Here is a 12704-nt window from a genome sequence, read left to right as displayed (position 1 = left end):
TTGTGAGAACATTCTGGATGGGGTCAATTTGTATTATATTTTTTGGGGTTGTTTACATGTGTTTATTGGCATAAATATAAACAGAAATCAAGATGACTCATATGAAATCACTGTTCTTTATCACAGCTGAGGTGTTTGTGTGTGACACAGCTGCTTTATGTCCCATTCAAATCATAGATACAGAACCTGAATTTCACTTGAGATGAAGTATCTAGATTCCTCAAAGAGAAGACTGCAGTGCACTAATTTAAAAATTGACTGTCTTGATCTTTTGCTTGCTTTAAAGTGATAAGTTTCAGGTTTTTAGGGACAAAGCATGCAAGCTAGTGAATCTACCTGGAGACATTTTTCATGAGTGCTGGTCTCTATTAGACTTGATAGCTTACTGCAGTCCAAATAAGTGCCACTATAAGTAGCACAAAACAAGGCTAAAGCTGAAACTCTTTGTCATTGCCCCTGTTTATTGGTTAGTCCCAGGTGCCTTTGGCACTTTGGGTATGTAGCCCAGACAGGAAACCATGTGTGTGAGAAGCTGGAGTCTTGGTGTGTGTTCATTCTCTTTTTCTTCACATGGATTTGAAAGCCATTCTATTTTACTGTTAGTTCTGGCATTTGTAGATGTGATGTGTGGTGCATTTATGGGAGCAAATGCATACCCCAAGATATTTACTCTTCTAAAAGCCTAGAAAAAATTTTGAAGCTGTATTTTTTGAAGTAGTTGTTAATCTTTAAAAACAAAAGGGGCAAGAAACTGTTAAGGTAGTCTAATAAAATCATGAGATAGAGTCTTAGTTAGGACCATAAGACCCAGAATAAATTTCCTTAGAATCACATTTTCTCAAAATTACAGCATTTTTAATTTTTGTTCATCAGTGACATCACCACAGAGTGTTGTTTTGCAATGTGCATATTGATCCTAATATTGTTACTGTCTCTCAAGTTTAATGTTCAACTGTTGTTGGGGTGACAAATGTTTACAGATTTATTTGAATGTAGTCTCTTGATCCCTTGATGTTTCCTACTTGTTGATGTATAAAAATATCCTAATGAAAAGCTGGGGTTTTTCCTTAGTGTTGTTCATCAGTTATCACTATGCACTCTTGTTCTATTAATGGCAAGTGTTTTGACTGGCTGCTTATTTCCAGAAGAAGCTGTTTCAGGGCTGGCGTACGCTACTATGTACGAGGTAAAAGAAATAAACAGATTTATTTAAAAAATAATATGTATTCCATCTGCATGTGTGAATTACCTTTAGGAGTAATTGCTGTGTAATGGCTTGCAAAAAGACTGTATAGTTTGTCTTGAGGTTCTTCCTCCAAAGAAAATGTTAGGAACTGAAGCATTTTTTGACATTTATTCAAACTGACTCTTCATGTCTTTAAGACATAACTGCAAAAGTTTTGTAGGGATTTTTAACACATAGCTGTTTTCATTGGTGCTAAATGCAAGTGTGTAATAGCCCTTTTGGTCTGGCAGTAAGTTCAGCTAAGAGTATCACTGGTACTGGCAGGGGAGTCCTGAACGGTGTTCTGTAATTGTTTCAAGTTGAAAAGCAAACGGGGAAATGACTTTAAATTACTTTCTCTGTTCTTAGTCCCAACATACATGCTTTTGAAGAAATTAGTCCCTTTCTGCAGTACCATTGTTACAGAATTGTGAATATTTTGGTGTCAGAGCACTGGTATTTTATTTCATATTAAATAAGAATTTCTAGTACTAGAAATACTAAAATATCTTAACTTGAAGAAACACAGTTCTGCTTAAATTTTGTGCAGATCATGTTAAACTTTTACCAAAGGTGTGTTTAATTTTATGTTGTCAGGCAACTCTGTGCTTCCTGTGAGGACTTAAAAGGGAGGGAAAGGAAGCCTTTTGCTGATATACTGACACTGTTCTGCAGGCAGGCTGAGCTGGCTAACACAATCTTTTTTCCTACACAGGTATTGATTCAGAAGGGCACGCTGCTAACTTTGTTGAGACAGAACAAATTGTGCATTACAAGGGGAGCAAAGCATCATTTGTTCAGGTAAAGTCACTGTAAGGAATACAGATCTATTCTTTTAAATATATATTGTATATAAGATATGCAAATAAAACTAAACAGACTGAATTAGTTTAACAAAATAAACCAGTCTGTTTTATTTTTAAATGTCAAGTGAGTTGTGTAAATTCTGCTCTTTAAAACCATTTCCACTCTTTTGCAGACCCGTGGATCTATTCCTTTTTTCTGGTCTCAAAGACCAAACCTCAAGTATAAACCAAAGCCACAGATCAGCAAGTCAGTAAATCATGTATGTGAGTGTTTGTGTCTTAGGGTTTTAACAAATTATTTGGCTTATGTTTGTGTGATAGGATAGCAAACTGTAATCAGAAGAATAAAAATCAGCAATAATGGAGCTTAATTTTTTTCAAGTAATAGCAAGAAACCTTGCTATTCTTATAGCTATATTCTTATAGCAAGAACCTTGTACTTCTTATAATGAATTCAAAGGCAAAAAAAAGTGCAGACAGTGGGGGTAGTTTCTCTTTGGATCCAGTTTGCAGCAGTTTTAGTAGCTGTGCAGTGCTCCTTATCTGTAGCATGTTTAATGAGGAGAACCGAGTGGACTGGGAGATGGAAAGTGGGAATGTATTGGCACAGTAGAGAACATAAAGCAGTTATAAGAGTCATCAAAAAGATTATAATGGAGCTTTTTTTGTAAAGCACAGATAATAGTGTACGTCTGTCAACACATTTTCTTTCTCTTCTAGATGGATGGCTTCCAAAGACATTTTGACTCACAAATAATTAGCTATGGAAAGCAAATGATTGTTAACTTGGTATGCTTTCACTTGTTCTTCCTGAAAAATTGTTCTTTTAAGCAGGCTTTGGAGTAATTCTGTCTCTGTTTTCCCTTTTCCTAGGTCAACCAAAAAGGTTCAGAGAAGCCTCTTGAGCAAACCTTCTCAAAAATGGTGAACAGCATGGCAAATGGAATGGTCAGGTACATGTGATATGAAGTGATACATTTTGTGTTACAAGTCATTACCTCTGAGACCCACAGAGTGGTCAGCTCTTTGGAAGCCTCTACCAACCCTGTGACTTGTTTGCATTTTATGTTTATGAAATTATTGCTAAGAGAGGACACAGACAGAATAAAGAAGGAAATTCAGAGGCAATGGTAATGCCAGTGTTGGAGTCATAGTATGCAATGGAGGTATTCTGCATTTTAGGAAAAAAGAAAACCATGCCCTGTAAAACTGGCTTCTGGCAAAAGGGCTTGGTTATGTTGCTAACTTAGTGAGGAAGTGCTGAGCATGAGCAAAACAGATGGAACAGTAAGGGAACAGGTAATTTAAATGTCTGGAGCTCAGTGTAACAGTGGGCCAGGAGTGGAGAATGCACTTGGATTATGAGAAATTCCATCTCTGTGGGAATACAGAGTGCAGTACACAGTCTTACAACCTGTCTGTGCTTGATTTCATTAACTTCTAGAGGAAGGGCTTGCATCCAGCTCTCCCAGATTATTTACCTCTCTACCTTATACTTGAAATTTCTGTGCCATGGGTTTTTTTATTCTGTGCATATTTGCTATAAAGTCATCTGGTGAAAACCAAGATGTGAAATTATGTGAAGGTGCATTTTGGTGATGGTTCTGTATATGTTCACAAGTGGTGTTTGGCAGCCCTATTTTACTATTGCTATCAAAATCTTCTTTCTTGGTTAATTGTTTTTGATGGTGTTTACCTACTGGAGTAAACTTGAGACTTCAGTTGCTTGTTTCAGTGTGTATAGACTTGTATAGATTTCAGGACTATGCATCTTTCTTCATGCATAGTCCTGAAATCTTGGCAAATAACTTTTGGGTTATGAATGATTGATGGGAGGAAGGTAATGCCCTGTAATTCACAGCAAACATATACCTACAAATGGTTAATTAATCAAGCACTATTCATTTAGAGCACTTCTTTACAGAAATTGGCTGTTAAAATTTTGTTACAAGTCAGTAGCTCCTTAATTTTCTTATGGCATTTAGGTTAGCTGCTTAAACAGGTTTCTAGAGTTATTGAGGGAATTATGCCAGCAAAAAATGTTGATTTCAACACCTGTGTCTAGTTCAAAGTGAACAGAGAACAAAAGAATCCTGGTGGGGGGAAAAAAACCAAACAAATATTTAATAAGATTTGTATCCCTCCTATACTTTCTGGAGGAAGAATATTAGCCAGAACATAAAATGGAACATACATAGAACTTGGAACTCAATGTGTGCTTCCCCAGACTAGTAGCATTTTGTAAAGAATTTTAAATGTTCTCACCATTCACACTAAGGGTACAGCAGCAGGAAAAATCTGCAGTTCTGTTGAAAGTCATCTCTAAAGAAAAACAAATCCTCTGTCACTACCTGTTTTATCAATCACCTTTTTGCTGTAGGGTTTTCTGTAAGCTTCACTGCAGTACACAGGTAATCTGAAAAAATGCGTCTCTCTCTGAGCAGGTACGTGGCATTTGACTTCCATAAAGAGTGCAGTCGGATGAGGTGGGATCGGCTTCAGATTTTGATGGATCAACTAGCAGACCAGCAAGATGAGTTCAGGTAAGGCTCTGCAGTTCTTTCACCTCTGTGCTGTTAAAATGAGACCACTTCCTCATAGTTTCTACAGTCTTGCATTAAGGCAGTAACACAGACCTGTAATCTTTTGTAAAGAAGATGCATTTGTGTGCATTAGTGTGTTCATATCTCTGGTGTGTGCAAGGTTAGAGGCCTGCTGGGGGGTAAGATATAAAGCCCATGTTACCTCTCAATAAAATGGGTCAGGGAATTGCAGCAACCCTGAGTTGTGACAAGAGCTGCCTTTGTAAGGTTAGGTGAAAGGTTAGACAAAGAAATGAATGTGCATACAGCGGGTGCTATTTAAAAGAAAGTCTCCTTAGATTATTTTTTTTTTTCATCCATAGTAATTCCAGGTGGTGTTGACAGCAAACTGTTCTGCCACATAATGTAAAACATGGGATGTTCTTTCCACAGGCATTTGTAAAATTGTTTTCTCTAACACACATTGTTCTGGCTCCAAACCTTGCACTGGCATTGGTTGTTAGCCCTTGCTAATATAAGTAACCCACAGGGAAACAAATTCTCATTTTCTTTAGTCATATAAAAATACACAAAATGTCCAAATCAGTTTAAATCTTCAGTCCCACAAGTGTGTTTTTGGTCATAGCTACTTGCAGACCTGTATATTGCTCAGCAAATAGGTATTTTGTTCTGCTTTTCTGATTGCTTCCTTCCTGTTCCTGAAGCCTTGTGACTAAAGCACAAAGTAGATCAGCTAAAACATTACAAAGCTAGCAGTGGTAGAGTTTATCCTGACAAAATAAAATGAGGTAAGCTGTGGACTAGAACAGGAGTCTTGTTACTAAAGTCTCTTGCCTGGAGTGATGGCCATGAGAATTATATAAATTAATTAGATTATAGTTAATATTCTATGTCCACAAAAAAAAGTCTTTATGAAAAACTCAAAGGATCTTTATCAAAAACTCATGAAAACTTGCTTTAGGTCTTTTTGAAAAACTCATGAAGTCCTAATGAATAAACTGACTTTGAGCACCTCAAGTAAGGAGAAATAAGATTGTAGGTTTTTCTTATACAGCAAGGATCCTTTATTCTTAGAATTAATACTGAATCCCTTAACTTTTTCACTGTCAGCTGCCTTTGGAGGCATAGAAAATAACCAGATTGCCTTGAAATGAAGAAAAGGAAAAAAAGCCATCTCTTAAACAAGATACAAAATTGAAGACTCTTTCTCAAGATTAGGCTGGTTCTAACTTAACTTGTTTTATTTCATCTGCAATGGCTATTGCTTAAATAGGAACAGAAAAGTCTGAGTTGTAATCCTCATAGAAAATAGTTTTGCAACCCCTAGGGAGGTAAAAAACTCTTATTTTCTGCTGGCTAAATCCAGCTCTGGAAGATCTGTCAGAAAGTAGGACTGGGTTTGTGGAGGTGTTTTTCGTTAGTTGTTAATTTTTTTAGAGCAGCTGTAGGAGATGCAGCATTTAAGAATAGACATTTCTATTAGGATAGTAACAAACTATCTTATCCTAATATCAGTTGTAGGCAGAACTTGGGGTGGTGGGGAAGGAAGATTTCACAGGTATTATTGTCTGGTTTAGTCTTCAACAGTGTAAAACATGGTTTAACAAAACTAGTTCTGGAATGATGAAAATGGCTCTTAAAAAGAAAACACAAGGTTAATCAAAGTAAGTTCATGTGCTTCTAAGGCTCCTGATCATAGTACTGCCCTACTCTAGACTTGATTAAAATGCTCTACAGTAACAGTGGATTATGTGTTAGTCCAGAGTTCATTACATATTGGAGTAACTTAATCTATAGATATGTAAACCTGTAGACAACTGAAAGTTTTGTGGTGTGGCAGGACAGGCATAGTTCTTTCCCATTCACACATCCAGCTTATAGGTAGATTGGAATATTTATTCTACCATCTCTGCATTGGAATGCATGTGTGCAATTCAGTATTTAAAATGAGCTGTTTGTTATCAACTGCTGGAAACACCTGGTTTAGTGGATTTAAAAGATTGAGGTAATAATTAGCACATGCAAGGGGGAATATCTGGTTCCCCCACATGTTCACATAATGGAGAGAATAGCATGTGACAGTAGCAGATTTTTCCATATTTTGTAAGCACCCTTTAAAAATCTGAGTACCTTCCTGGAAGAAGTGTGCCTGAAAATTTAGATTACTTTTTATGCATTGGTGACTGGATTGAACTGGTGACCACTTATAAACAAATCTGGTTACTTCTGCTTTTATGCTCTGCAAATGTTCTTCATATCTGTGGAGCTGAGACACTAAAATAACTGGGGAAAAAAAAAAACACAAGTCCCTGATTTTGCACCAGAAGCTGCTCTTCCCAGTGGCATGTAACTCAGTATCACTGATTGACTTTCTGAATGGTAAGAGAGAATTCTACCCCAGGATTGCTAACTGTTATCCATTGATGCTGTTTTTCAGCATGACAAGAATTCAGGGAGGCATCAAAGTTTGAAGACATGGCTGAGCACTCATTAAATGCTCAGGACAATTGCTAGGATATTTACTTGTGAAACATGTGGTTTATATGGAGTATTATCTCTAAATACATGTATTGTATGTGTTAGTTACTTTCTAGTTGACTCGGAGGGCAAAATTGTGACTCAGCAGGAAGGAACGTTCCGCAGTAACTGCATGGACTGCCTGGATCGGACTAATGTGATCCAGAGCTTGTTAGCACGCAGGTCTCTCCAGGCCCAGCTTCAGGTAAATGTTTTACTCTTCTTTGACAAGCTGGAAGAGGAGAGAGGCTTTCCATTTGGAATGGAAGTGTAATTTGAATGCTCCAGTAAGATATTGCATAGTGGAGTTACTGTACTACTTACTTGATCTTCATTGACTAGACTCAAGTTTGATAAATACAGCTTTTTCTGAAAGCAAATCCTGATTTTTCTATCAAACTCCTAGCAAGCCTCCATGTGCTTTTTATTCCAGAGACTAGGTGTTCTGCATGTGGGACAGAGAATTGAAGAGCAGGCAGACTTTGAGAAAATCTACAAAAATGGTAGGTTGTTTGTAGAGTTCAAACAATGACTTTTTTTTCTGAAGAGAGTATATAACTTCCTTAATATTTCTTACTGTTTTCCTGTTCACAGCATGGGCTGATAATGCTAATGCTTGTGCCAAACAATACGCTGGAACTGGTGCCTTAAAGACCGATTACACCAGGTAAGTCAGCCTTTCTTATAATTCTTTATTATATTCTTTCTTTATATTCTGAGTTTTTGAGCACGTTTGGGATTTTCAAGCCCTCATATCTGAGAAGGTTATTGATTTGGGGCTTAGGCTATAAATGAGTTTTTTGCAACGGTTCAGTTGGTAAAAAGTCAGACTGAAATCTCCAGATTCTTTGCTGTGTTTATAGGAAAGTAAAGGCTGTTTGGAAATGAAAACCTGGGGAGTGTGCCATGAGGATGCACACTTATATTGTCTGATGGAAAGAAGTGTCACTTTATTTTCCAATTTTGTTACAAGTACGTGTGGTAATAGTGCAGAGGCGGCACTAGGTAAATGTATTCCTGTGCACGTGTTAATTTAATGTACACATCTGGATAATGAACGTAAATCTGAAATTATGATCCTGAATTTATACATCTATTTTAAACATTTTTCACAATTTCTTTTTGCAGAACTGGGAAGAGAACTCAATGGGGCTTAATAATGGATGGTTGGAATTCATTAATACGTTACTACAAAAACAACTTTTCTGATGGATTTAGACAAGTAAGTTAAGCTTTTAACTATGGAAAAATGTATTTGATAAACATTGCTGTGCATTCTAACTCTTGCCCTCCCTTTCTCTTCCAGGATGCAATTGATCTTTTTCTTGGAAATTATTCTGTGGATGAAGTAGAACCTGCTAGTCCTTTACATGTCAAGAAAGATTGGAAGTTCCTAGCTGTGAGTATGGAAACATTGTAATAAGAGAAACACAACTGTTCAGTTACTGGCTTCATTATGCCTGAGTAGAACTTGTCTGTTAGTCATGAAGCGTCCCTGTAATCTGGTAATGTTTTTATGATACCTGCTTACAGGATTAAACCCAGACTGTTCCCTTGACAGAAAATTGAGTGTCCTTGAGGTATTGATAAAACTGCTGCTTGCTTTTTTTAAAATCTGCTTCACCGGGTGGAAGGGGGAAATTCTACTAGTCACTATCAATGACTGTTTCCTTCTGCAGAAAAAACTTGTGGAGGTTCTTTCTCACACTTTATGCAGAAGCATAGACTGTAGCACAAACCCCCACTCTTTTCCTTTTGTTTTTTTTCACCCTTTCCTTTCTATTTCAAAATGGGATTTGGGAACATAATGGGTTTAACTGGTCTATTTTTTTTATTTTAAACAAAGCATAAACCTCAACTTCCCTTTTAATGCACCGGAGGTGTATTTCAATTCTAAACATAGTTACTGAGCAAAGTCTTTCAAATTTTGGAACTATCCAAACCTTTTTGTACCTGAGGCAAAGCAAGTAAAGCAAAGCAAGTCAATAGCTTTACAGTACAAGCCATCTTAAAGGAAATTAAGGAACATATGTACTGCTGTATCAAGTGATTATTCTGTTTCTCTTTCCTCAGTTGCCTATTATTATGGTCGTTGCTTTCTCCATGTGCATTATTTGTTTGCTAATGGCTGGTAAGTCACTACTGAGTTTAGTTTCATTCAACTGGCTTGTTTCTCTGTGAACTTTGTGTAAATGGTTACCAGTAACTGTTCAGTATAGAATAGCTTCTCAGTCATTCTAAAAGGTGCTTGAACATGGCTCTGGAGATTGAGGTTTAGCACTGTATCATTAATGAGGAAAAAACTGCTATAGAAAACAATGTTAAAACTTATGTAGAAGTCAATTAAGGGACAGTTAATTATTCTTAAATTTAGATGCACCTTGGTAGACCTGTAGCTTTATTGTAGGCTGAATGAAGCCCCAAAGGAATACTTGTCTAATTTTGGGCAGAAAGACAGTTCAGAACTGTCAGATACAGGCATAAGCCTGGTTCTGATGAATTTCCCTTTAATCTAAATCTGAATTGGGTGTGGTGAAGGCTTTTGCCTTCTACCTTTGCCCTGAATTTTCTAACATTACTGCCAGTAGAGTTCTTGACTGAATTCCATAGATTTCTATTCAATGTGTTCCAAGAACTGTGTGGCAAATACAAATTTTCCAAGGTAGGGAAACAGAAAAAGATCTGTGAAAGAATTTTGATTTCATTTGACAACAGATCTGAGGAAGAGCTTGAAATATTTGCATTTGTCCTAAATTAAAGCTGTCTGCTAATTGGAGATAATGAGCTAAAAGGCTTATCTGACTCTCCTTCTCAGGTGATACGTGGACTGAGACACTGGCCTATGTGCTTTTCTGGGGAAGTGCCAGCTTTGGAACTTTTGCTATCATTCTTTACAACGGCAAGGATTTTGTAGATGCACCCAAGCTGGTCCAGAAGGAGAAGATGGACTGAATTTGTGTGTGTGGAAAGCGGCTTGGTACTGAGGATTCTTCAAGCCACACTTGGAGTCTCTACTGACCTGCTTTCCACACCAAAAAATACTCTTATGAACATTCTTCCTTGGCAGTGGGGGGTGGTCAGGGGTAAGGAAATGGTGTCCTGTGGTGGTGGTAGCTTTCAACTGAGACCTGACTTGACAGTCTTCGTTGCAATGGTCTTTGGAATATTGCATTAGTGGACAGGCCTCCAGTATTACTGGCATAATGCAAAGACAAAACCCAGCTTTTTGGTGTCTGGAATGTTTTGGAGCTTAAGTAGACTGCTTAAGCTCATGCTCCACCTGGGTTGTTGCAGCTGGTCTTTTGGTCTTTACAGGAGAGAGTTCTGATGCTGTTAGTGTCTCAAAATACCCAAATGTTGAAGCATTAATAATGGAACATCTGATAGTGGTCTCTGAACAAATATGGTGGCATACCAATAAAAAGTCTAGGTCCAGACTTCCAGCTGGATTACATTTGTTGTGATAAAGTCTGTGTTAAGGAGTCCTTTGTGCATATTTGTGTGTGGATTCTTTTCACTAAATATGAAAGATTTTTGAATCCTAATGCTATTCTAAAATGAGGTTTTTGTCCTGTCTTGTTTATCTGGAACTGATGCAATATTCTGCTAATCATTGTTTGGGTGAAAGGGCAGTGTAATTGGATGTTCCTGAAGTTGCAAGTGTCTTGCACTGTTTCAATACTACAGTCTCCATATGAAAATCCAGTAGTTAGTGAGTTAAACTGTAGAATTTTCTTTCTGAAGATGTAAACAAAATCAAAGAATGTAAAAGTCCTTTGCAGTGTTTATTCAACCTTCCTTATGCTAAAGTTCCAAAGTACTTCATTACTTTAAGAATGGTCACAACATAAAAGATGTCATATTGTTTTTCTAATCAGCTGCTTCTATCCTTGGTTATGTTGAAATAATTTGTGAAAGAAGGAATAACAGCCTGAGGAGAAAGCAGTAAGTCTAAATTCGGTATTTCTGCTTGGAAGCAGCCGCTTGCTTTTCATGCATGATACTGTAACACACTCTTTTAAGAAAAAAAAAAAAAAAAAAAGGAGAAAAAAAAAAGCTGCAGACTAATTTGTGCTGGTTAATGTGTGTCTTTAAATTTAGTGCTTCCGAGCTGTATAAAAATAAGGACCAATTTTAAAGAATTTTGTCACTTACATGGTTTGTTCAAAACCAGTCATGGAACTTGCTTAAGGGCGCTGTGCATTGTTTAATATTTTCTGTAAGTACAGCTGTATATTCAGATTGCAAGTATAAAATTTAATGGGGGGAAGGGACAAACATGTAGAATACTACTAGGACTAGCACAGGTGTCACTTGAAGCTAGAACACAGAACACTGATGCTCCAGTGTTCCCTTGTGTTATGACTGAAAATCTGTACAGATTCTTCCTTTTTTTTTTTTCTTTCTTTTTCTTTTTGCAGCTGTTCATTTTAACCTGGAATGTTTCTGGAGGCCTCTCTGGGTTTTGTGTAAACATAACCTGTTCATGAGCACTAGTACTTGCAAAGTATCTGCTTCTAGATGCTGTAATGGAAAAATTACCAGTTTGTGGCTAACTGGAAAATCCTTCTAACTTAAAATTTTCAAAGGTGAACTCCCTCAAGGGCACAAAATACAAGAACATCATAGACTCAATATTTGAAAGCAGTGGTTCTGGTGGCTCGTTTGCGGGTGGAGTTTGAAACTTGGCTCAGTTGTCTTGCAGTCTAGAACTAAGTTGTTGCATCTTTGGTGAAAAACTTATTGCAGCAAAGACCAAACTTGAATTGCTAATATAAAAGGTTTGTAAGACGTAGAATAATGTAGGTTTTAGAAGTTGGAAGGCACCTGTGTTTCAGTGCTTTGCAAAGAGTCTGTATTTCTAAAATTACAAATGGTGTAATACTCCTAAATTACAATAAAATGTTCAACTTTTCTAGATGTATTGTCTGCAGTGCATTTTGTGCTTTGGAGCAGACTGTTCCCAAATTGTTCCTTAGGAGCTGTTGCACACCTGAAGGATGCTTTGGTTTTGTGTGCGCTCATTGCAGTTGGGGATTATCATTCAAATGGTGATGATCTCACCAAGTGCCTGATGTCAGCCTGCACTGTGTGATGTTCTGCTCCTCTCAGCCAAGGCTGGATCTCTCTCTGGACCTACCGTGGCTGGAGTGTTCCAGTGCTGCAGCCCCAGTGTCACTTCTGCTCAGGACCAATGGCCCTTTGCCTCTTTCCCCACAATGGTGCTTCAATGTCTTATTGACCATACTGATAGACGGAAATTCAAGGTGTCTTCTTCCTTTCTCTTTTACCTTCACTAGGTGAAGAGACTGACACGCAGAGAGAAAATTCTTGCTATTACAGTTCTGGATCCTGAAGCGGTAACTTTTCACAATAAATTAGTGCTTTACAGGTTCTAGGCCTTGAATTTTTTCCTATTTGTAAAGCTCAAAGCAGGTTTAAAATGAAGTAGTTTATTTTTTTCTCTTTTCTAAAATTTATTTTTAATTAAAAAAAAAGGTTGTAAAAGGTTGTAAAACCTTACACAAGCTTTCACAGACCAAGCCCCCTCATTTCTATCCACATCTCCTTCCCACCATGCCCATCCCTCTTTTCCATCCTCAACTTTCCCCC

The 12704-nt window shown here is 37.4% G+C and overlaps 1 protein-coding gene across 2 annotated transcripts in view; it reads left to right on the top strand.

The window, feature by feature from the left end:
• SACM1L (SAC1 like phosphatidylinositide phosphatase) overlaps nucleotides 1–12011 on the top strand; it is a 30367-nt gene extending 18356 nt beyond the window's left edge. For both annotated transcript variants that reach the window (XM_056485633.1, XM_056485634.1), the window contains 13 exons: nucleotides 1085–1186; nucleotides 1941–2026; nucleotides 2205–2291; nucleotides 2752–2820; nucleotides 2905–2984; nucleotides 4476–4574; nucleotides 7158–7296; nucleotides 7525–7594; nucleotides 7686–7758; nucleotides 8220–8313; nucleotides 8398–8490; nucleotides 9165–9222; nucleotides 9907–12011. In XM_056485633.1, coding sequence (XP_056341608.1) covers nucleotides 1085–1186; nucleotides 1941–2026; nucleotides 2205–2291; nucleotides 2752–2820; nucleotides 2905–2984; nucleotides 4476–4574; nucleotides 7158–7296; nucleotides 7525–7594; nucleotides 7686–7758; nucleotides 8220–8313; nucleotides 8398–8490; nucleotides 9165–9222; nucleotides 9907–10043 — 1187 coding nt within the window. In that variant the 3' untranslated portion in view covers nucleotides 10044–12011. The remainder of the gene's footprint in view (nucleotides 1–1084; nucleotides 1187–1940; nucleotides 2027–2204; nucleotides 2292–2751; nucleotides 2821–2904; nucleotides 2985–4475; nucleotides 4575–7157; nucleotides 7297–7524; nucleotides 7595–7685; nucleotides 7759–8219; nucleotides 8314–8397; nucleotides 8491–9164; nucleotides 9223–9906) is intronic.
• The last annotated feature ends 693 nt before the right edge of the window (nucleotides 12012–12704 follow it).

The sequence above is a fragment of the Oenanthe melanoleuca genome, chromosome 2 (assembly GCF_029582105.1).
Source record: "Oenanthe melanoleuca isolate GR-GAL-2019-014 chromosome 2, OMel1.0, whole genome shotgun sequence".
NCBI classification, from domain to species: domain Eukaryota; kingdom Metazoa; phylum Chordata; class Aves; order Passeriformes; family Muscicapidae; genus Oenanthe; species Oenanthe melanoleuca.
This window is presented reverse-complemented; position numbering and strand designations above follow the sequence as displayed.